At 32.5% G+C, this 26,058-nt stretch overlaps 1 protein-coding gene across 1 annotated transcript in view; it reads right to left on the bottom strand.

Moving 5' to 3' along the window:
- Window positions 1-20,051, bottom strand: part of LOC106101744 (low-density lipoprotein receptor-related protein 2-like) — an 88,325-nt gene extending 68,274 nt beyond the window's left edge. Inside the window, exon 1 of the mRNA XM_013281067.1 lies at window positions 19,887-20,051. Coding sequence (XP_013136521.1) covers window positions 19,887-19,937 — 51 coding nt within the window. The 5' untranslated portion in view covers window positions 19,938-20,051. The remainder of the gene's footprint in view (window positions 1-19,886) is intronic.
- Window positions 20,052-26,058: the final 6,007 nt, after the last annotated feature.

Below are 26,058 nucleotides of genomic sequence, written 5' to 3' on the forward strand. Positions count from 1 at the left end.
AAACAAATAATTAAGATTCAACTGTTTATATAAAATAATTATTTGAATTACATATTAGATTTTCTCTGACAAAACACAAATATATTTGTAGATAGTCAGGTTTTAAATGCAATTAAAATCAGCAGACTAATAAAGATCCCGAGTTAACGCCATAGATGTAAACAAAGGGTAAACGTTACTGAATGTGGTATTAGGTTGTTTAAATCATAATCGTAACTGTTGTAACTTATAGCTTTTAGGTTAAGACCACATTTACGGACGTTGTACGGACTAACTGTCAACTCACATTGTAATGTTCACACCGAAAAGAAGCCAATTAAAAAGAAATGATAGCTCTTATGTTCCAATATGGTTTTATTTTTGCGCGCTAAAACAAGTTTACTAATGATTTCTTTAAATCGGGACACTTAAGATTGCAATTACCGTTTGCAATTGCAACGTCGCTTTACCGATATCGGCTAAATGTTGTCAGTATTTAATTATATCTTTTATACCATTTAAATAAATATTTAAAACTCGACAATAAATGATGAAACTAGGAATGAAGAAATCACTAACAAAAAATCAATAAATTCATGTAGATTCAGCGAAGTCAAACAATGGAATACAAATAACTCTGAACTGCGAAATAACATATTATTGTAATGTCTTTAAAAAAAGATATTTGATTTAAAATGCATATATTCATATCGTAATGGCATGTTCGTGTCATGCGACGGCCCGGGGATTAGGAGCATTGTTATTCGACTGGGATATCAAGATCCGTGCTCTACAAATTTGCAGCGGCCCTGCTTTTATAAGTAAGATTGCAATCCCTCCAGTTCCTGATCAAATAAAGCTCCTGAATACTTCTTTAAAATCTTATTCATATCGTTAAGCTACTCAGACTTAATCATCAGTGAAATATTCATCAACTTCAATTCACATACGAATAACAAAAAGAGAATCAAATTTTCTCGAGGACCATGTGGACTATGCAATATGGATAAAACTGAGTCTAGTACATAAAACAACTTAGTGCAAACTTTCTAAAAGCCTTTAGGTTAGTTTAAAAATGAAGTTAGAAGTCAGTCAATAAAACTATCATAACATCGGTAAGTCGGCTCGAGGGACATGCAGGGATCAATCAATGTGCTATCGTACAAGTAGCGACCGCGGAACGCTAAGAGGGGTTCCTTGTCCACGGCAACGCTTTCCGTTCCGACGTCATCCAGCCCGCATTGAGATTGATGTTAGGAACGAAACGAGGAGTCAGCCTCCCGCGGAATACTAAGAGGGGAGCCTTTCTTACCCAATTAGACCGACCCCTCTCTCTCGCGTATATTTCGCAGCGTTTTGTCCCGCTTCGATCATGCTATCCGACACTACGCCGCATACAAAATTACCGCCATATTTTTCATGTAAGCCCTGCGATCAAAGTATCGTTGAACGGCCAACTTGGACCGTCCGCGATCTTTCAACGCTATTATGTGTCCTAAGTGGATTTTGTTCCGTTCGCTTGCAGCTTTTTAAGTTAAGCTTACTCTATATTTCGACTGGGTATAGCATTGAACATTTTTAAAACTTAAAATTTTACCTTACTAATTAAAAAATTCATGTTTGTTTTTTTCATGTGCATACAAGGGAAAATCTTTTAACGTAAATTATCAATGTCAAGCCAGAATATTTAATCAATACAAGAACAACTATGTGACGATAACAAAAACCACAAAACTATGAATAATCTCCACAAAAAATAAAAAAATTTAATTGAATGTACATTTTTTAATTTAATTCTCGATAATACATTATACATATAGTAAATAAATCCTTTGTTTTTACCATTTTACTTACTTAGTAAATCTTTATTTCAAATAGTTTAAAACTTTGCATGTTGTTTTAATTAAAAAAAATGTATTTCATTTTAAAATAAGCGATAAATAACGAGGTATTGTTACAACCGGGCTGGCACAAGTTTAAAAACAAGCAATATAATTCGGTCCGTGGGCGTCGTTTTCGAGCTGCGTCGTTTCGTTAAACCTGCTAATTAGCCTAGCTTTTAAGGGCGTAGAGGGGACGCGTGTGTAGCGAACAATAAAAATACGCTTCCGTTAATTAGCAATAACCTATTATCTCGAGATAATTTGTCGCACTTTATTTCCTTTCGTCATTACTAGGAATATTTTCCTTAGTTCGTTAACGGTTACTTAAGCTGTCAACATTCACACACAGCCAGAGTTAAAATCAACGGCTGATCCAACGGGGAGGGGGGGGTCCATGGGGGTCATGGCCCCCCTGAACTGATTGGTCAAGAGCTTGACAAAATGAATTTACATATTTTGTCAAGCTCTTGACTTGATCACGACTATGTGAGCTTCCCCCCCGGCGCCAAAAAGAAATGGATCCGCCCTTAGTCAAAACATGTGGTTAACTAAATTATGACTACCTATGTGTGGTAACTCAAATAATATTTACAAGACTAATAATTTAAATATCTTACTAACATTATAAATGCAAAAGTTTAAATGGATTGATGGAGGTTGGTTAGAGTTTGTGGTCTTAACGGTTGAATAAATCTTGATGAAATTTGGCCTAGATGTATGGGATGGTCTGGAATAAGACGTAGGCTATTTCCTTTTATTCCACGCGGTCGGAGTCGCGGGCAAAATCTAGTTAGGAAATAAAGTTATTACAGTTACGTACGCAGTGAAGATGACTTCATTTATAGAACAGAGAATTGTCACAAGGTCACATATGAAAAGGTAGTTAGTGAACTTGAAGGTTGTGTTTTTAGTCACATATTTATTGCCCTCTCTGTCAGAATGCACGTGTACGAGTCTTTACGCTTTAAATGCCATTTTCTTTGTATGTAAAGAGCTTTTCAATGGCAAAGCTCGCTTTCGCTACAATAAAGGATAGAAACTCATTAATGAGCTTAATCCTCATTGATTTTTGATTACAAATATGAATTACATAAAAATACACATAATAATAAATAATAATACTTAAAAATACACAATTCTTAGTAACTAAACTAACGAATGTTGTGTTGTAAGAATTCCAATTATAAATACCTACTTTTACACATCGAGTGTTAGAAAAATTGTTTATTTGTGAAAAATTTAAACAATTTAAATACTCTTCGCACTATTCAAGGTCTGTTTACGTTGACGCGATAGTTTAAATTTAGCGTTTATTACTCGAGTTAAGGCGCGTTCCCACTGGCGCGTAACAGGAGATATTTCAGTTTAAAATCATGTAAGGTAGAGAACGTGATAGACCGATAAGATGACTGGATGTCGTCCATCGCGAATTGATGAACATCAGCGTCAAATTAAAAAGGCCAAAGAAGACTGACATGGAGATATTAACTGAACCAAGCCCTAGTCCGTCCGTCGCTGTAATGCCTCAGATGATGATATTGTCATGGTAATCAAAGATGACTCATGCATGTTTGACAGAAAATTTATTGAGTCGAATCAACTTCTTTCTAGATTAATCTACGTATGTACGTATCGATTTGTTAGAGCATCGCTATTGTCACGTTCTCGGTCCTTGATACGTATTAAGAATAAGGAAAATAGGTAAAGTACTTCTTTATATTACCTTTCTATGTAAGTTAGATATGAGGTTATACGATTAATGTAAGTTATTGATTTAAAATACGAGAATAATTAGCAAATACAGATAAAAATCTTACTTAATATAATATAATTCATATATAATTATAATGCTATAAACGCGAAAGTTTATGTGGATGGATGTTTGTTTGAGTGTGTAGCCTAAACGGCTGAACGGATCTCGATGAAATTTAGCATAGACGTATAGGATAGTCTGAAAGAACAGATGGGCTACTGGTTTTTTTTTTAATTCCATGCGGACGGTGTCGCGGACGTAAGCTAGTGTTTAATTATTTGGTGCTAGAATTTTAATGACAACTCAAACTTCATAATCAATCAAGTCTTTTGTATTAAATCGTAAATCATAAGTCATAATACAAATAAACTTACATATCCTTGAAAGATCACTATGATTATCTTAGTATTTAAGCAGTTGGTAACACTGATTCGTCTCGGACCATAAACAACAGACAATGAACTCTTCATGTAAATACGATCGTAAATTTTATTTAGTTATAATATGAAACGGTCAACCTTGACCACACAAACACTGTTTAATGTACATTGATTAGTTTAGAAAATTGAAGAAAAAAATGTTTTGTATAAACTGTTCATTGCAAGACACAACTTGATATTCTGATTTATTTATTTATAAAATAACATAAATTTAACTTAAAAAAATTACATTATTTGAAATAATGAATTTCGTTAGTTATTGGTCAGTAGGGTTTGCTTTAATCGATAAAATGCACAAAACACACAAATTTAGGAAATGATAAAGATATTGTTTGAGGAAAAAAAATATTTCTTCCAACTATGAGTTCATTTTAAATGAGGTCATATGTCGATGAGAGTTATAGTCAATACAAATATATTGCGTTATGTCTAATTTTAGGACATGTTTAAGCCTTACGTCATGCACTAATTTATATTGTCCTAGCTACTTCAACGAAAAGACTATCATTAGCTAAGAGGTTTGCTGAGACTTTGCTTTGAAATCGATTTCCTGATAGATTGAATGTAATTCGATATAGAATTTATTTGTTAAAATCGGATATCGAATATTAATGTTTCTACTATTATAAACGATACTAGTATAAAATGGTTAACATATGTTTATCTAAAATGAATTTGGATCACTGACTAAGTTTTTTATGCTTAAATCTGGGTGTTTAATAAATAAGCAATTAGAATTAAGTGTACAGAGTCTAAGTAATGACGCAAATTACCGTAAGACCTCGTCTAACTTTTTGTCAACCTAATATCCTTATTACCATATTTTCAGACAATAACCTATAAAAACTGCAATAAATTAACTGCAGTAAATTTCGTTTATGATGAGAGCATGTCTATCCCCTTTTTTGATTCCTCGTTACATTTTAACGATTAAAATGTGAATTTTAATCTTACTATCTTACTAATATTATAAATGCGAAAGTTTGGTTGGATGGATGTTTCTTAAAGTTTGTAGCCTCACCTGCTGAACGGATCTCGGTGAAATTTGGCTTAGATGCATGTGGTAGTCTGGAAGACACGTAGGCTGCCTACTTTTGTTTTTTTTTTTCGCTGGCGACAGCTAGTATTTAATAAATTCCTCTCAAGGTACGTTACATGTTTCATACTTTTATTTACGTAATAATCTTTTGTGTTTATTAACCGAAACCACTATATTAACAATTTTTTTTGCCAAGATTAATATTATCTGAACTTTAAATTCTACGAGCAAAATATGCACTTAAAAAAAATCATTCAAAATTAAAATAGTCATTGTATCCGAAAAGCCGAGCTAATTAGCCGGGGCTTAATACTTTTGCGTCGTTAATTTTGTAAATTCAATAACTGCAAAATACGTTGCTATCAGTCGTGACATTTATAACGTAACTAGTTAATAGGATTTCAAACAAGACTTCGTTGTATGTAATTAAGTGCTGTACCAGATATAACAAAAGTGTTTGCTGGCGCCATTGAGAACGATGACGAAATCTTTCCTAGAAAAGCATCTGCAAACGCTACGCGTGTCCACTGTATAGAAACATACGCGTCAGTTTAATAATACGAACGCACTTATCTTAACAGAATGGTTTGAATATAAACAGCGAATTGTTAAGCATTATACAAAATTTAAGTAGCAATATTAGTGACGATAAAATGATTAAAAATATATCTGTATAAATTGTTTTTTTTATAGATGTACATAATATTACTTCTTATTATTCGCGAGAGTTTAGATGGATGGATGTTTGTTATAATGTTTTTTCAGCACATCTCAATGGATTCTGATGTTGCGACAAGTAGAAAATAGTCAGGAAGAACACAAAGGCTATTTACATTTATCTCATAATTAAATAATTAGTTCTATGGATAAAATACGTTATTTTACAGTTAACCTATTCAAGTTCAGTTTCAAACCTTGTGTTTAAATATGATAATGCACCGACTTTATTACTAAATAACTAAACAATAGAATAATTTCCAAAATTAACTATGGAAGGCTATTTAACAACCGCTCAGTTAAATTCACAAACCGGTTTTTGTTGATACACCGACAACGCTACAACGATTTTGTTTGCAGATTTCGTTTTAATGTGTCTTCCTTACGTATGTTATTAATGTGGTAGACAGAAAATAAAATGTATAGTTAAATTTATTCATACATTTTTGACATAACTGCTATATGCAGTTATAACAGCGTGAGTAGTTTTAAAATAAAATCAAGATATAGTGTAATGTGTGTGAATAATTTAATAATCGACCGATTTTCTTCAACGCGAAACAAAGCCGTAGTTAAGGATTTAATGGAGCAACAGGATGCGGTACGATAGAAAAGAATTAAAATCAACACAGAGCATGTTTGCGATAATTAAATCAGCCATAATCCCTCCATACAGCTTTCGTTGTGTACGTCACGGTACATAGTTTAACAGATGGTGGTACCTGTATCGTATCCCACTTTATACTTTATGCCACCGGCATATTCTGTATACCGCAATTTTGTAATTTGCCTAACCAAATCATACGAGTAAAGACGGAAAATCATTTATCGAACGAATTTATTCTACAAATTCATGTGTGATATGTTTTTAACACTTTTTTAAGGTAACACTTATTTGTTGTCATTTCAAGTATCACAACAATAGGAGAATGTAGATATAGAACTCATTTTTGTAACTAAATTCGTTCAATGCGAAAATTGCCGATTCTACGATTTACCTAGGCGAATTACAAATGGAAATCGTACATGACTTAACGGCAATAAATATAAATAATGGAAGTTACTATTTTTTTTTTCAAATCAGCTTAATTCAATCTTAGCGACATCAAAGTATCAAAAACAGGTTTCAGCAACTGCATTTTATGAATGTATAAACAAAGTGGTTTGTCGGTCATTGTAACTGTGAGTCAGAGCTTTGCAGTACAATGCCTTACGTATCCTTCCCATAATAAAAAAAACAGCGACTTTCATCCCTGGAATTCAATTTAAGTTTTTTTGAACATCATGTTATACAAAGTTGATGAATATGATAAACGATGTATTTTGTTAAAATTGTATCTGAACGAGATGGGGAAGATAATCGACAGATAAATAAACATTATTGAATCCCTTTTCCCTACAGAGGTCATTCTCTTCCACACATCCCTAGCAGCCGACAAAATTGATCCTTCTTACACCCAATCTTTCTCTACCATTGTAGCCATCTACATTTTTGTCTTTAAAGATAGTAAATAGTAACGGTAATTACTTATTAAAAAGTCTCTATTTAAATATAATGTAGCTCGAAACTTTAAGAGGATATAAAGGATCGATGTAAAGTCGTCTGGAAGGATGACCTCGATTTTTATAATTCAAGTTGACAATATACGACGATTCCAAGAAGGCGTTGTACTAACATGCAAGATAACTCGCTTACCATACTGCCCATAAAATTTCAACGTAACCACCTTAAAGTTAAGATTGGATTTGCAACAAACCATTCATTTCGGCGCATACACACGACTTGGCTGTTAAATCCCGTAGCCGATAAATTGCTTATAACACAACTGTAATAGTAATCATAATGAAAGAATATAATAGCGTATTGTTTAAACTAAAGACAACCTCGAAGTATGTGTGTCATATTTGCAGGATAAACCTCAATCTCACATTCGAAATTAAAAAAAAATGTTTTTTTAAATAAAACGATTGAATAACCATGTTAAGGTGTAATGAAACTGAAATGTACATTTTTTCTTTAAATAATTTGTAGCAAATTCAAATATTCTTACTGATAGCTGTTGCCTGTGGCTCGTATATTTTCAGATTTACCTGGCGGAAATGCATGTAGCTAATATTGTACTGTAAATAATAATAGCGTTCATAGAATAATGTTTTTCTTTTTCCCGATCTTGTATACCCTGGCAACACGTACTCAAAATTACATCAATTAACATCAAAATGCAAACTTAATAAGCAAGCCTAATTTTAGTCCCTTTTCCTTTCCACCCTTTTCTTAAGAGGAAAGGATGGGAAGGAAAAGTGTATTTGACGGTGGAGGAGACGCATAGGAAGGGAAAATGTCCTCTTTATGTGCGTCTCCTTCTTCGTCAATGAAGGGTAGGCAACGCATCTGCAATTGCGGATGTTTATGGACAGCGGTCGCTTCGGTGGATTTCGGTTGATTCAGACGTCCGCTTGCTCGTTTGCCAACTTGTATTATAAATAAAAAAAAATCATACAATGTTATAGTTTTATTCATATTACACAGTTAGGCTTAAAACTTAATGTGTTATTAATCATGACACTATAAGCTGTTTAGAAGAGACGATAGACGTAATTTGAAGTTATCTTATCAGTAAAGGAAAAGTAAACAATCAGAGATAAACGAAAGATGGGGTAAAGACCTTTCGGACGTGCTAATAATGTAAAATATGTGCACTAAACATATAACAGAAAAAATGTTATTTTTATACGAAAATTGCTTCGAAAAAAAACTTGATAAAATACGGAATTATTGATTCGTTAGACGATACATCTAAAGTGTACCAAAAAAAGCAAATATTTGAGGGTTTTGACCTCATTAAATAAGCACTTTTTATTTATTTGATAAGACTGTCGTCTCTTTAGTATACAAGGTAGATCGAGCGTTGAACTTGTATTATCTAATTGGATACAACTAATTCATACCTACTATTTGCGGTCATCTTAGCGATACGTACGATATAAGGTGTTGTTTACATTAGAACCAAGGTCTTCTACGAATTGCCGGTAAAACGAATTACGTAAGTGACAAAAACGAGGGAAAATATAAATGATGCGAGTTAAAAAAAAGACGAAACGTGTTACACAGGCAACCGGTCTGCGTCAATCGTCAGCATATTTGTAAATAGGTTTATAGTATAGCTTTATAAGCAAAATTCTTCGACGAATATAGACTGACGCTTATATACATTTCAAATAAAAATGTGCATGAAAGGACCATATTGTGAATTGTGACGTGATACCAATCTCGAAAATAGATAGGATCAGTAAAGCAATTTTTGTTTAATTCCTCTTTAAGTCCTTCTTCTTAAAATTTGTTCTTATTCATATAACCCGTTACAGATAAAAGTGATCGACGTATACATTTACCATATGTTTAAAGAGTACTTGATGTATGTCGAAGACAAATAGTAATGCAATATACAGGGTGATTCTTAACGCACGGATCAACGATTTTGTGGAGTTAGAAGACCTCAATAGCTATCAATTAAACGCAAAGTATGTTGATCGTTTTACTATTGCTTTAGAGTAATTTAATTTTTTGTAAAAAAATCGAAAGAATTAGATTTCCGACTTAAAGATGACAGTACGTCCAAAATAACGTGTTTAGAGTGGTCATGTTTTCTTTAATAAGCCTAATAATTAGGCTTTCGTACCGTGTTCCCTTTTTTGGAATAACTCACACTAGAACTACATAAAAAAAATTATTGAAAACTTTCTTAAATCGTTTCAATTTGTTTCTTTAACATTGAGAAGCTGTAATTAAGTTTTTTTACACCAACTTTTTTCCTACAAGTTTTTCAAAAACTGCGCCCATGCCTATAGCATAAAACCAAAAATAGCTCTTCGCCTTTTGCTTGTTTTTCATGTAAAAAGAACAATTTAAAAATAGTCTAGGGCGACAATCTCTTTTAACTTTCACACAAAACATATGAAAACTAAATTTTTCGGAGAAGTCTAATAAGCAAAGTTTTTAACTTTATTCAATAATTTTGCCAGAGGTAAAAATGGGCCTTTTTTCTGTTTATTTTTTATAGGGACTTAGGCCATAGAACATATGAGTCTCATAATATCTTATTCTTTTACATAATATGCTTTTACTTAATTGAGGAATGACTTAAGCTTGACTTGGACCAGCTTGTATTTAATCTTACTATTATTATAATTGCAAAAGTTTAGATGGATGGATGGATGCTTGTTAGAGTTTGTAGCCTAAACAGCTGAAGGGATCTCGATGAAATTTGGCATAGACGTAGAGGATAGTCTTGAAGAACACATAGGCTACTTGCTTTTGTTTTTGTTTATTCCGCGCGGACGAAGTCGCCGGCGAAAGCTAGTCTTGAATAAATCTAAATCATATATGTACAATCACCAAGATAACAATGACATATGTGAACACAGCTCATGTTTACATAATGTACATAAGTCGAGTCATTCGTTTACGATGACCATATTTGTATAAGAAATGATAACGAAGGTGCTTGAAATGTGAACATTTTTTGCAATACTATCCTGGATTAAAAGTCTTGAATTTTTAATGGACGAGTATGTTTATTACTTACTAGCTTTCGCTCGCGACTCCGTCCTCGTAAAATTAAGTAGTTCGTAAGTAAAGTAAAGTAATCTATGTGTTCTTGTAGCCCATGCTCTACATCTATACCAAAATTCATAGGAATCCATTCAGCCGTTTAAGCGGCGAATTAACAAACATCCATCCATGACAAATTTATAATGTTAGAAAGATTTTATACGGATATGATGATTTAATTCGATAATTACAAGACTTGACATCTGAGATAATATTTCTAAGTAAAACGTCTATCTTATATCATTTAAAGGAATTCTAATAAATAATTGTATTATCTAACGAATAAGATATTAATTAAATGAAAAAACAATTCTCGCGAGGCGAATTAGCGCTACAACGAGCCTGAAAGCAGCGAACTGTAATAACTATCTGTTTATCTGAAACAATTCGTTCCAATAATTATTGGATTTAATACAAAAAAACATTAGACTTTCTTCTACTGATTTCTTAGCAAAATAACACGTTCACAAAAATATTGTTATATCAATAAAGGTATTATTTTTCATTATTTGGACAGCTTTGCTTCATATTTATTCAGTCGAAATAAATTTTTTTTTTTGTCATTATACTACTAAAAACTCTGTTAACTTTGCATTCTGTGATATCCCCTTTCTTTTTCTTCTGTTGTACATCTGTTACTATACAAAAGCTTACTACTTACGACGTTACGTCACGCAGTTAGATTATTTTATATTTATAATGTAAAGAAAGTTTGAAGTTAATTGAAAATGCCCATAATGACGACGGAGCTTAGTAATTACCAAAACAAAAGAAGTGATGTCGCAGCCACAAGTACACACGACAGTCATGCCGCCCGCGTCAACTAGCTCCAACAAGTGTTTTGTGCAAGTCAACAGGCATTTAATTGCCTTAACATCGTGCAGATTAGGTAACACTGATAACAGGATATGGGCCAGACCTTATCGTTATCGCAGCAACGCTTATTTTCGCCGGAGACAGGAGAATATGCGTGGAAAACAGTAAATCTCTATTTAAGGGAGGACTGGAAGTATAGTTGGACTGTTCAGTTAGAATCGAGCGTAGAAAGTTCAAAAATAAGACTCACTTAGGAAGACTTTAGTGTCGATATAAACTACTAAAGGATTTTTTAATGATAACTGAAAAAGACAAGTACATATATTGCAAAATATCAAATAGTAAGTATGCAAAATGCATTTCACTGTATCATTAAAGATGTTCCTATATTTATAGATAACTAAGTAAATATTGTGTAGTAAGTAATAAAAAATAATAAAAAATCCAAATGACTTTGTCTCTATAACACTCAGGGAGAATACGGTGGACAATTATTTTTAATGGTATTGTAAAATATAATAAAAATCCCTTCATACAGATCAACATTGTTTTTTGAATGAATGTGTTTTAATCGCGGCGGTTACCGAGTTAAAATTATATCTAGAAATAGACTTTTAACGAGCCACTATCTCGTATTAGAGCTTGGAGATGAAGTCTCTACTAATGTTGGTAATCATAAAAAATATACATTTTAACAGTAATTTTTTACAAAGATTATTGGTGTTTCATATAACCTTTAACCAACAATTTTTTTCTTAATAACTTCGTGTTTCATATCGAACAAGAAGCGAAACTCTTATCATCGTATTGTGCAAACCGAACAAGGGTTAGGCCACGACGATAACCAGCCAGATAATTGGACTAAAAAATTAAAAAAGATAAATATATACTCGTTTAATTATCACTACAACTACAACTAATAATATGAGATTGAGCCAAAATGATAGTGTCCGAAATGTTATCATGGGTGATAACCCTACATAATCATCAGGCAATCATTCAGGTCGACTTAAAAATAGTAGTGGGCATTTAACTGTTACCGTTACTTACGTCTATATTTATGCTTTTGCCGATTTCTACTAACAATTTTTCTCCAGAATGATTATTAATTAATACCTCGTATGGCTTCACAAACAAAAGTTAATGTTCGTATGTTTGTCGCAGACCCGTTCCAACCACTAACAGATTTTGATGAAACTTAGGCGGTAAGTTCTGAAATCGCCAAAGTAGGTTTGTTCAACATATGGCAAGTCTTTGTAACAACTTTGCTATCTCATTAACTTATTAATATACTCCACTATTTTAGATAAATTAATTGTTAATAATAAAAAACAAATGTACTTAAGTCAAAGTAGGGAAAAAATTATCGGCTTTGACCTTTGTTAAGAAGAAAAAAAATATGCAGTTATTACTTAACATCGGGAAGTGACCGACATACCAGTAAAGTTTACAACAAGCGATAAGTTAGGAATAAATGCAGTTTAATGATTGTAATGAAATCGATTCAATTTAACATCGACATTAACTAACATGAGTTCATTTACAATGCGCATAAAATATGTATAATATATATAATATATACAAAAATTGTAAACATCTATAAGAGTAAACTTACTAATATAAAGGCCAATGTTTGGATGGATGGATGTTTTTTTACCAGGTTCCAAAACAGCTAATCGCATCTGAATAAAATTAATGTTAAAGTTATATAATATAACATAGAGCGTCGCGTGAGCGTCGGTGGCTCAGTGGTTTGAACACTTGACTTGTAACCTACAGGTCTTGGGTTCGAATCCCGCCATGTACCAATGTGATTTTCGATTTTCCGAATTTTCATATGTACATAATTTACCCGATATTCTTACGGTGAAGGAAAACATCGTGATGCAACCTGCACATATCAGCGAAGAAATTCAAAGATATGTGTGAAGTCAACCAACCCGCACTTGGCCAGCGTGGTTGACTATGACCTAGTCACCCCGTATTAGGGCAGGCTCCGAGCCCCTCAGTGGGGACGTATAGTGAGCTGGTGATGATGATGATGAATATTTTTATAAAAACTTGTTGTACCGCAATAAACTTTGCAAAAAAAATCAAAATTTGTTAAGTGAAACTAACGCTGGAATTGATATTTAATCTATTTTAATTTCTCGGCCAATTAGAGTTAGTTTGCTGCAAGTTCAAGGAACTCCAAAAACCATCCCAGTTACAAATAATTTGGAATTCAACCGTTAACAGAAATCCATAACGAAACGCTATATATTCACTATTGTTGCTCAATAAACGACAGTTGTATAGATCTGAAACACGGAAGCGAGCACATGTTTGAATGTCCAACATTTCACTTTGGGTTTTAACAAAAGTAATAATAATATTTGCTATTAAAATGTTTTTATGTAGTAATAAACATCCATCCACCATAACTTTCGCATTTAAAATATTAGAGATTTAGAAGTAGATCTTTTTGATGTGGGAAATGTCAACCGTAATCTATCATAGATGCACTCAAAATGACAATGAGTCGATATTAATTTAGGCATCTACATATCTATAGTTGCCGGGAAGCTAAGATAAGAATGATAAATATGCGTCGCGGATTTGACCGGGTGACCGCTTCGGACCCGATATGTTGACATCTCACAATTGATATACGTTTTGTCACAAAACATACTTTTTATAGTCCAAGATAAACAAAGGTACAAAAAGGTCATTTAAGTACGTAATTGTATAAACAATTCAACCTCGTTATTACAGTATTATCGTATTACTTTTAAACGTTTTCTTCACGATTCCTTAAAACGCGATGCGAAATTAAAATCTCGGAGCTTTGGTAACAAGAGACTGCAGCAAGTAAGCTAGTAGTGAACAATAAGAAATCCGCTGCAAGCGCACAAACTTCATGCGAAACTAACTAGAGGGTGATGTTAACTAATTACTTAAAATATCTTAATTTTCTATTGTATGGCTTAGTAGGCGGATGTCTGTGTTACATTGACTTGAGTCTACAATTTAACTTTAAATAAATTACTGCTAAGTTTTTAAAGTATAATTAACTTACTAAAGTGGGTTTTAGTTACGAGTATCATTCGCTAAGTAGTTAATGAAATACATTAAAATCGTTATAAATGTTTTAACTTAATTAAAATGAATCGCGTAATTTGAAACATTTCATGACAAAGAAACCACTCAATGAATTTTTCCATGAAATATATTTGCATATTCGGTATTTAACATCAGTTATGATTTTACAGTAGGCTTACACTGGCGGCGCACTTCTATACAAACATATTGCTGTCAGTTGCAAAAATAGGGCCAAAATTTTTAAGAAATGTATTACAACAGTAGCATCCCACCGGTAATGAATATCAAAAGCGACAATTTGTGAATCTGTCGACTACAATAAAGGAGCTTATTTCAATCCGAATAAAAACGATAACGAGAATATCGACACTACAAACACGTAATCAAAACTATTGTGATTTAGCAAGAACAATTAATAAAAAATTGTAGACGTCTATGCCCAACGGTCTTTTGCTACTTCGGCGAATCCAAGTGGATGTTTTCTCGTTAGCCACATTTTTTCGTACAAAAGCATCGAAGAAACTTTTCAGAAGCAGAGTTTAAAAAACAGGTTTTTTATTTAATTAAAGCTCCAAGTATAAAATTAATAGTTTAGGTTCGGATCGATCTATCGATTGAACTGATCTTGAGTTTAAAGTCAACTAAATCCATTTCGATAATGAACTCAGGTTGAGAAGGATAAAAACCTGTTGCGCCGACACTACCGGAGTAGAGATAAGGAGAAAGATGATGATGAATGAACTCAAATTTTTAAAAAACTACATCGTCCCAGTCATATACAGCCGTAGAACAAATTATTAATATTGAAGTAAAAGGCCAATTAAAAAATTCCGACTACATGTGTCTTTGATGTACAGTATGAATCGAGTGTCATTTTAAAATCAGTTCATTTTTTACAAAAGCAAGTCACAATGTAACGAACTTAATTGTTATTCGCAAACAAGATTCCTCGAGCAATTAACTACGTCGAAACTTATGTTCGCATAATATTTTTCGACATTATATCCTATCCAGCCTTCCTAATGAGACGTTCATACGTTATTAACGTATTGAAATTGCATCAAGATTTTCTACAAGCTTACGTTACCTCCCCCTATTGCTAAGCTAAAGAGGACAAAAGAGGTTTCTGATTTCATACTGAAAGGGGAAATAAACTTCTTTCTAATTTATTTAACTAATTAATTTCGTCATCATCTGCTGTACTCAGACTCGTAGGTACCCTAAGTTAAGCTTTAATCATCCACGCCGGCCCACTGCATGTTGGTTGACACTACACACGTCTTTGAATTTCTTCGCCGATATGTCATGTTGCAACACGATGTCTTACCTCAAGAACATCGGGTAATTTATGTACATATGGAATTCGAAAATCGAAAAACACATTAGTACATGGAGAGATTAGAATCCAGTATTACAAGTCAACTGCTTTAACCAATGAACAACCGACGCTAATTATTTAAAAAAAAATTAGCAAACGATATAAGATATTATTAGTATTCGCTATCTTCGTACGTTACTGTCCGTACACACAAATTACGGTTTTGAATCCACGATGCTCTCCAATTAGATAAATAGCGTGAATCGAGTTCGATATAGTTAGTATGTACGCCTAACAAGATTTTTTTCTAAATAAGCATTAATTATGGCGTTTAGCGATTCGTATGGTATCCGGCCTCCGAAAGGAAAAAATATAAATTTTAACATTAAAATTAGCAATACGTTTTATCTTATTTTCCTCAAAGCTATTACTTTTGCGCATTTGCATTTTTTTACCTATTGGGAAATGTTATTCTATGTATAACAATATGAAGAGGAAAAATTTGTAATTTTGTATATATTGAAAACATTCAAAAATGCTACTCGTTATTTATTATATTATAATTTTCGCGGGCGAAGTCGCGAGCAACAGCTAGTATATAACATGAATCTGTAAGTAAGCTAATAAGAATAAAAATTAATTTTACAATGTCGAAACATTTCTTCTGCGAACACCTTGCGTCCACCATCCCGATCGACTCGTCACAAGCACTTGTTCTAATTCTTATTACGAGTAATTGCAATCCGTGCTTGTCAGTAAATTACTTTGAATTAGTCACAAGGCTCATCATCGAAACGATTATCTTATAACATTGAAATTATTAACAACCACACTTCATACCACCGAATTTGGTCTATGGAACGTACAAAAAGGATATCTAAAAATTAAAACATCTACGGTCACAAGATAATATACCGTAATAAACCCGTGGTGGAGATTCAGAATTGGATATTAACACTAAAGGCTGTTTCAACAACTTTGAATGTGAGTAGTAGTGGTAAATATGATTTTATAGAAATTGTCACATGAAAAATATTTGATAATAAGATTAAAAATATAATAAGTGATCCCATTGTTATTTCCCCATTCCATGTTAGTAGCAAACGCGTTTAATGCATAAAGAGTTCAGGAGCAAAGCTTTTAAGAAGTGTCCTATTTTCAAGATGGCAAATTGAGTTCCCGGTGCGACGCGTATTTATGATACATTATGTATAGCTACGTAGTCTGGTTGAATTCACTTTAAGGATATACGTCCGTTACAATTTGATATGGACATTTTGCATCGCCCAATCGACAAATGATAAAACGCTACTCGTCAATTTAATCACTGTAACGCACACGAGTTTTGGGGTTCCCCTTTTTGTAAAAATAAATATCCTCCTTATATTAATAATGTTCAAAATATATCTTCTTATGTAAAAACCATCTATTATAAAAGTGGACAAAAGGATTAAGTATAGAAGAGATGCGGTTTGTTAAAAAATTGCTTTTTTCTAGTTACCCATTCGAGATATCAGTTTGAATACTTGTTTTTTTTTTGTAAAAAAAAATGTTTTGACTTTGTTTTTTTAGTATAAACACCCATTAATGGTTTAAATACGATATATTAGAAAATGCAATAGTAAATTTCGCATTATTAAATAGCGCAATGTCGGCAAAAATGTTAAACATAGTATTAGGAGTACTAAATATATTATGTGTTTATGCAATAGTCCTCTAGCTGACGCAGAGTTATCATGTGTCAAAGGAATATGTATTTCGATCAATAACCGATAGTTTCTTAGTCAATATACTGCTCTGTGCTATATATGAAGAAGTGCCTTTGAAACATAACTCTTCACAAACGTGTAAAAAGTAACCTCTCTTAAAATATTTTACTCTTTTCAATGTTTGTATTTAAATACCGAAATTCCTAGATACTACTAATAATAAATGTAAATGTTTAAATGCGTGTTTGTTACACGTAACGCAAAAACGGACCACTTTTTAAATCCATACGGATGTAACCGGGAGCAACAACTAGTTCATAAGAGACATTTACAACACCGAATATCAAACAACAATACCTCTGAGTGTGAAAACTCTTAGATAAAATCAATCTTCCATTATTGACTATTATTATAGAAACATAATAGAAAAAGCTCCTACACTCTGAGTGCCATAACAAAGCAAAAACAAAGTGCGAATAAGCCTTTCTTTACGTGATGACATCTTTGTAATAACACAATAGATCGCTAATAAGTCCCATTAGGAAGATATCGTGTTACAATAATATCAAACAAGAGATACATTAAGTACATATTTTTATATGATTCATAGGAGGAATTAGATGTTAGGACCACGGTACACGGACCGGTACATGGAACCATACAATCGATTAAAGTTGCACTTGTTGATTGCTTGTAGGTGTCCGTGTATAGCGGCCTTTAATTCTTCAATATTATGTAATTTAAGATCATCTTTTATCATAATTCTGTATGTAACTACTTTAGGTCGTCGCAATGCCTTCCAAAGTAGACTCTGGAAAGGGCACTATTGTCATGTCAATAAAATCACATACTCCGTTAAAAAATAACTAAAAGTAAAAATAAGTCGCGTGGCATGAAATTTTAACAAGTATTTATTCTAATTATGGTCTACTATTTCGCAAGCTTCACATGTGAATTCAATAACTTCAATGTATACGAAATAAATTTCATCTATCTGCTGAGTTTCGCCATCTCACATCTCTCCAGTGTACGACAATTTAATTAGAATATGGAACTTCACTGTTAACTTGTTACTATATCCAGATGAATTCAAAAGTTCTTTTGAAACCGATAAATCGGTATATGCAAAAGACTTATAATTTCTTTAAGAAGATAGATGAAATAAAGGTCTCTGCGAGTTAATAGAAATTTTAAGTACTGAAATTTTAGGCTTGTATTCTATAAATAATAATTTACACCGCCAATCTATTTACGATAAAAGTTCTACTGCAGTATATACAAGATAAATCTTATAACTACTAAATTATCATTCCCAAGGGAATCTTAATTCAACGGTATAAAAAAATTATGAATAGCAGTCAATCAGAAGCTATATTTCGAAGTAAAAGTCATAAAAACCATAAAGACAGATTGGGAATTTAGTCGGGTAGAAAATGAACGATTTGAATTATCTAATACATAAAAATATGTACTTCAAAAACTCGTTCTACTTTGGTTTACTTAAATAACTGTTTTATAACTATTGAATAAATTAACGCGTAAAATCAAGATCATTACAAAGTAACATTTGTAAGGCATCCTTTATAAATAACAACGACAGATCAAAAATCACATCAGTGTGTTTAAAAAACAGCTTTGTGCTTAGTTGGACGAAAACAAAATTAAAATTCTACTTCAATATTAAAATGTATTACTTAAAATATTTTCTATTGTCTATTGTATCCTGAGCGCATTATTCAGCCAGACAGCAGTCTATTGAGAAAATTGAAATTTAATATTGAACCGTTCTTAATTTTATAATAAAATTTTGTACTTTCTCAATAAGTGGAATGCGAAAAGCTATCGCTACTTTGTGTTTGAAATGCTTTACAAGTATTAAACTATTTGATATTAAAACTTAAAATTACAAAATGTTTAAACATTCTGCGGTACGACGGCAAGATTAATTATTTAAGCAATTAGAATCATTTGAAATTAAAAAATTAATATTAAAATGCCCTTATGGATGATTTAATAGGATAAACGTATGTTAAATTATTTAATTAAATTCCTATTATTTTCCTTAACAATTTTTATTTTAATGTCGTATTTAACTTTTCTCAAAGTAATAATATTCGTTTGCATGTTATAATATGCATGTAACTGCATAAATTGTTTGTTCAAATAATTTCTGCAAACTTTTAGCATTACCGTCAGTTTGTAAATTAAACTTAGTATAAAAACTCTGTTAACTTAAACAGTTGTATGAACTTTGATCGAAGTAAATCTTACTAGACAAGATTTTGTGTATCCAAAAAATCATATAGAAATTACCATCGGCGGTAAAAAAATATTCGCGCCGTGTACAATGCATGGTTAAGTTATAAAATACGTAAAACAACCTCAAACCGGCTCCGGCGACTCCAGGTTTATTATTTTTAGCTAGGTTAGTTCAAATGGTCACTGGTCAAGATTCTACCAAGTTCGGGAGAGGAGAGAATTTCGCGGACGAAGTTTAAAAGTTCTTAAACTTTGTTAAGTGTCGTTTAAGTTGACTTACCTGTATAAGAAGTGTAAGGGCTAAGAGGAGGGCTGTGGAACAGACCCTCATGGTGGCAAGCTACTTCTGGACTGGAATGGTTCTAAGTTTTGTGCGCGTTGCGGCGAGTGCGTAGGCACCGTGCATGCCTCGCAAGCGTCGGACCGCGAATGCCGAATGTTCAGCGCGCTGGGGCCAGCGAGCGAACAGCGAACGCCGAACAGCCACTCCGCGACAACAGTCGCCTCAGCTACGAACCTTACAGCACACTTGCGCTTTAACACACTTCACCGCTGAATTTCCAAATGAAATAAAACTTTTTAGTTACCTCGATCTTAAACATGTATAATTTAATTCAAATATCAATTCATTTAAGTCATAATTTTAATCGTATTTTTTTAGTATTGAAAATAATGTTTTAAATATAATATTAAAGTATAACACGGTTACTATAATTTCACAATGATTACAAAGTGCAAGAGGTTTTAGGTCATATTTGTGTTAGATAAGGCGAGTGATATAATAAAATGTGTTCGATATCGTATGAACTGCATTTTTTCTGAAGTATAATTAGCGATATTGTTAACAACTGAGAGTTCTGATTTTAATTAGTTAAAAGAAATTAATTGCAAAAAACTTTTTAAAGGGCATTGTATGGCGGAGGCGTAAAATTATCTTCTTTTTTCGTATTCAAAAACTGCAACCGAAGGTATAATCTCACCTGTATGCAAAGTGGGCCGAGCGAGATGGATGCAAGGAAAATACTTCTCTCTCCAGTTGACTTGCATGGTGATAAATCAAAACTTGACTACATTGACCTTGAAAGAAACAATATAGAGCTATAAACAGTTGTTAATATTTATTTACCACAAAATAAATTAAATACATTTGTCATTAAATGCTTTACTTATAACATTATTTCTTTTATTTACTAATACGAACTTTTCACTAGTTCGCGTCCAAAAAAAGGTTTAAAACCCTGACTTAAAAGATCTTAATAAACTATAAGAACGACTTCATTAAATTAGGTGTCTTTCGATTCACATCGATCCGATGTGTCAAATAGTCTCATAGATGGTGCCATTGTCATAGTGAAATGAGTAAGTATATTGACTTAAGGTACACTTAAGTATAACGTTTGTTTTAGATGTAGAACAGTGTTCTGCACTAGACTAACTTTAACATTATCAAATTCTATCAGAATAACTTGAAAAGGAAGCTTCTCGGAGGGGAATTAATGGTATTAGGAAACCCAATTAGTGATTTAATGGGCGACATATTTATAAATATGACGTACAATGTCTCTATAATTCAATTGAGAATGGTATTGTTTGACTGTTGGCATTATTATAAAGTGCTTCTTCAGAAAACTAGTTTTTAAAGAAGTAGCAAGTAAACATACATGTAATTGACGTTAAGTAAGTAACGCTAATCATTAACATCTACAAAAAAGAGAAAAGTTTGTATCCGAAATGTGTAAGGTATGTTTATAGCCGTTAGGTTGAAAAATAAGGCCAAATATAGGGACCAGGGAGCTTATCACAAATATTCGTGAGGACGTTTTCGTAACGTCATCGACAAAATTTGTAATAGATTTATGAAGCGCCCCTACCGAGCGTTAAGTACACTAACAATTTTCAAACAAATTTCGTCGATAAAATTTCGAAAACGTTCTCGAAACTTACACGTACATGTCTTCGTAATATACCCCAAGTTTATTAGAAGGGACGAAATAAATGGTTAAAATGTAAAAATTTATGTTAATTCTGTAGATGAAAGACTGTTAGACTATATTTCTAGTGTATAGGTGTAGGTAGACCGTAATGCCATCGGAGATAGTCTATGCTTAGATCGAAAATTAAATATTTAATTGTTTTAAACTCGGTGCAATGTATCTTTTTATTTTTATCTATCAATCTGCTTCAAGCTGTTTAGTTTAACTTTAATTTGCTTCGCGAATAGAATTGACTGCTTTAAATTAAACTATTGATATCTCATTATCACTGCTAATAGTACTAGTATATCTAAGCCTTGGAGCATATCTTCAACAAAATCTTATAAGGATGACGATGGTGATTAAAAAAATGTATCCTGAATACGCACTATGAAGTCCAAAACAGGAATCTCCTTAATAGACTATGTCAAATAGAATACTATTAGGAGTAATCTAATCAGGCAGGAGACTCCCAGCAGGAATTCAGTAATCTAATATTGCTGGAATCCCAACAGGAATACTGTAAGCTAGATTCTTATCAGCTAAAAGCAGACACCTAACAGATTTCTGAGAAATCCCCTTATTGAAATATAACTCGTACGAAGTTTGTGGTTAAAATTGTTTACACATCACGTGGGTAGTTTATGTCACACTAATTGAACACGGCGAGCTTTCCAATAAGAGGATGAGTCGAAATTCATTTTTCCTCAAATTTAGAACTGTTTAGAAAGAAATAGAAAGGAAACTTGTTAAATATTCTAAGCGATTGGGGAAAAGTTTATATGTATTCTTACATTCAATTCATCTGAATTTCTGACTTATGATCTAGTGTTAATTTAGATACAATCTATTGAACGGCATCTTACAATGTAAAAGGAACAGTTCTAAAGCAGCAGACTTGCTTCTAAGTACACAATGAAAAGTTGTTGAGGATACTCTTTCCATTTAATTAATTATCTTCTTTGTCTGTGGCGTTTATATTCTTTGTTCTATCGGTTTTCATCAAGCTTGCCCTGTACGCAATATTTATAGAGATAAAGTAGAGACTTTCATAAGTTAGTCATTAACAGTTGACAATAGGCATACGTATGTGACGCCAAATTGGACCAAACTTTTTTCAAGTATTTTTTATTGCTATAAAAAGATTTTTTAATATAATGCGATTTTGTGGCTAAATTTAATGATTAAAAGGTTTCGTTTTTAAAATTCCCTCGCTAAGTTCTAAAACGCAACGCTATTGGATGAAACAACTGACTTATCTATTATGGCGTCGCTGTGTTGTCAATACTCTTGAAGTGTTTTACTGTAAACTCGATATTAAAACTAACTTTAAAATAAAAAACAAATTCAAAGAATCATTAAATCCCACTTATTAGTATCAGGAATAATGAAAATGAATCTATTTTTGACTTTTGATAACTCTGGAACCAATGAGATATTTTGTAGTTTTTTACATGGAAGTGGCATCTGAACGAATGTGATGAATGGAATGTGACGATTGACGTCACGTGTTTCAAGCAAACTCTGGTCGCCTTTTAGTCGCATGGAAATTATCGTAATTTTATATATTGCTATTAGCTGAATGGTTCAATTTTTTCGTGTCAATATTTTTACTGATTATCTTATAACAAGTAGAATCGTTTAAAAAATTATGCATATTCCCATTTGAAAACACCCACGAATCAGTAATCCGAAAAATTTAGAATGGTCTATTGGGAGCTATCTTAAAGATTTGTTTATCGTTTTTAGTGATTTGACTTTTTCTACTATTCAGTTATCACAAGTTTTGTATTTCCAAGACAGTCAGCACTAAACCTACAGAATGAAAAATGAGATGATAATAAACATCAGGTCAATATAATTTGATACGTAGAAGTCGATGTAATATACTGATTGTGATAAATCGTTAAAAGTTAACTGCACTATTCCTTGTTCATTTTTATTGGACGCTCTAATGCCATATTGAATTTTACTTAGAAAATAATTTCCCATTACGTTGATACGTTCATCGGATTTTGTACACGCAGTAGACAATTCCATCTTTGTGAATTCTCTTTCTATTTTACGTTCATTAAACTTTTTAAATGTGTGACAAAGATAACATGATTTTAATCATCTACCTATTTGCAACTTCATCTTGCAACATAGTGTCTGTTGTGGTACTGCAGGTCCGAACTGAACAAGCATCAACGTCAGCCTACTATGTGGAGTTCTTTGACCTTTTTGCGTTTATCAACGCGAACTGCTCTAAAACTAAATGTATAAACAGGATAAACTGTGGTATTTAAGATTGATCCTTATCAAAACGCAATAAGGTCGTTGGGTTAGAAGAAGCGATTGATAAAATGTATTTAATTTCGCGCTTTCAATTTCATAAGTGTAACGTAACGCGAAACTCAAAACCTACAAGTTTGTTGCAACTAGTGTAGAGAACTGAATCCACGATCAATCTTATTTGATGGACTAATACGTTTTTATGAGTTTTTTTTGCGAAAACATTTAGCTTATAATTACTAGCTTTCGCCTGCGACTCCGTCATCATATAACTAAAATAAAATAAAAGTAGCCTATATGTTCTTTCATACTAGCCTTAACATCTGTGCCAAATTTCATAGAGATCCGTTGAGCCGTTTAGGTTAATAACTCTATCAAACATTTATCCATCCATCTAAACTGTCGCATTTATAAGTGATATAATAAGGTTAGGCAACGCATCTGCAACTGCGGATGTATATGGGCAGCGGTCGCTTCGCCATTTTGGCGGATTCAGGTGGCCGCTTGCTCGTTTGCCACCTTATGTTATAAAAAAAAAAGTTTCATCTAAGGTTTAATTGGCGACAGAGTTTTGTTCGGTGTCTTTTCTACGCTTATACCGCTTTTATAAATGTGAACGTTCTTAGCTTTATGAAGTTTTAAAATTATTTTTTACGCCAACAGGTCGTTTCAAGATAACTTTTAAACTCTTAACCTCACAGGTCACAATCCGACTGTGCTAATTTATTTTTGTTACAGAATAACGGCTAAATACCAAAACGATATTTAAATTAGTAGAGTCTTAAATGATAAGGCCACACGTAAACTGCTGTTTGTATGATAGGTGGCGCTTAAAAAGCAAAGAGTTTAAGATTTGTTTCAGTATGCCATTATTGTTATACTTTCAAGACTTCATAAGTCTTATGTTCCTTCAAGTAGCCAAGGAAACAATGTAAACATCTATAATCGACAAAGAGTAATGTTAATTTTTCACAACAATAAGACATTGCAGTACTGCTTTTTAATTAGTACGTTGTTCTACTGATCTGCCTCATTGCTCTACCTGCCAATAAAACTAATATTAGGTGATCTAAAACACAGAATGTTTTATTTTAATAATTCATATACAGTTGCAGCTTAAGAAAATCGGGCAAATGAATCATCAGTTAAATTTAAACTCTTATTTCAAACACTATTTTATAGCCAATTACCATTATTTACTAAACAGAAGCGGCTATTTCCAATCGCAATAGGAAACAATGCCGTTTCTAAGCTAAAATTACGACAGTTATAATCATCTGTAATGATAAAAAGAGGAAAGAATTATATTTATGTACGTTTTGAAATAACTCAGCTACTGAGGCGACTTCAAAAATCCTTTATCATTAAAAAGCTACGTTATCGCTGAGTAACATTGGTTTTATTTATTGAATTTCACGACGAAGTCGCGAACAACGGCTGGTTTAAAATAAAATATAATACTAACATAATAAAAGTAGTTGACTGTACACCATTATAACTTTCACTGGAAAATTGCGAGTGGCACCTTCATCATCTTCCTCCTTATTGCGTCGGCGCAACAGGTTTTTGTCCTCCGTCATCACTCCCTTTTCGATGAACTTTTTGCAACCCGTCCATCTCTTTCTAGGTCTACCTCTATCGATGTTGAGGTAGACCTAGAAAGCTAGTTTTAACATTAACTAGAAACTTGAAATGTATTTTTCATAAGGGAAACAGCGTTGAAATTATATTTTTATAATAATAACTGTTTTTCCAGCTACAATTTATTATACAGTAGAAATTATTTATGATTAAATCTTAATAGATATTAAAAGGAGTATATATATATAACATGCAGATACTCGTATATACATCACAATAAATCACATGACCCATATTTTTAATGCAATAAAGCGTGTCTTTATCACCGTAGATTTCCACTGCCGCGATGCTGGCATAACGTTCTCTCTGTTTTGTTTAATATGATGAATGGATACAAGTGTCATTATTTAAATAAACTATAATGTTCTGCAGTTCTTTTTACTGTTTTATACGTACTCGCTTTTGAATGCAATTTCGTCCGCGAAAATTAACGAATAACTTAATACGTAGCCTATGTGTTCTTTCAGATTGTTTTCATCTGTGCCAAAACAAAAAAGAAATAAATCGAATCTTAAAAGGTACAAACTATTGTAAAAATAAAACCAACAAAAACATCACTGTATA

Source organism: Papilio polytes, unplaced genomic scaffold (genome assembly GCF_000836215.1).
Source record: "Papilio polytes unplaced genomic scaffold, Ppol_1.0 DF823957.1, whole genome shotgun sequence".
NCBI lineage: Eukaryota > Metazoa > Arthropoda > Insecta > Lepidoptera > Papilionidae > Papilio > Papilio polytes.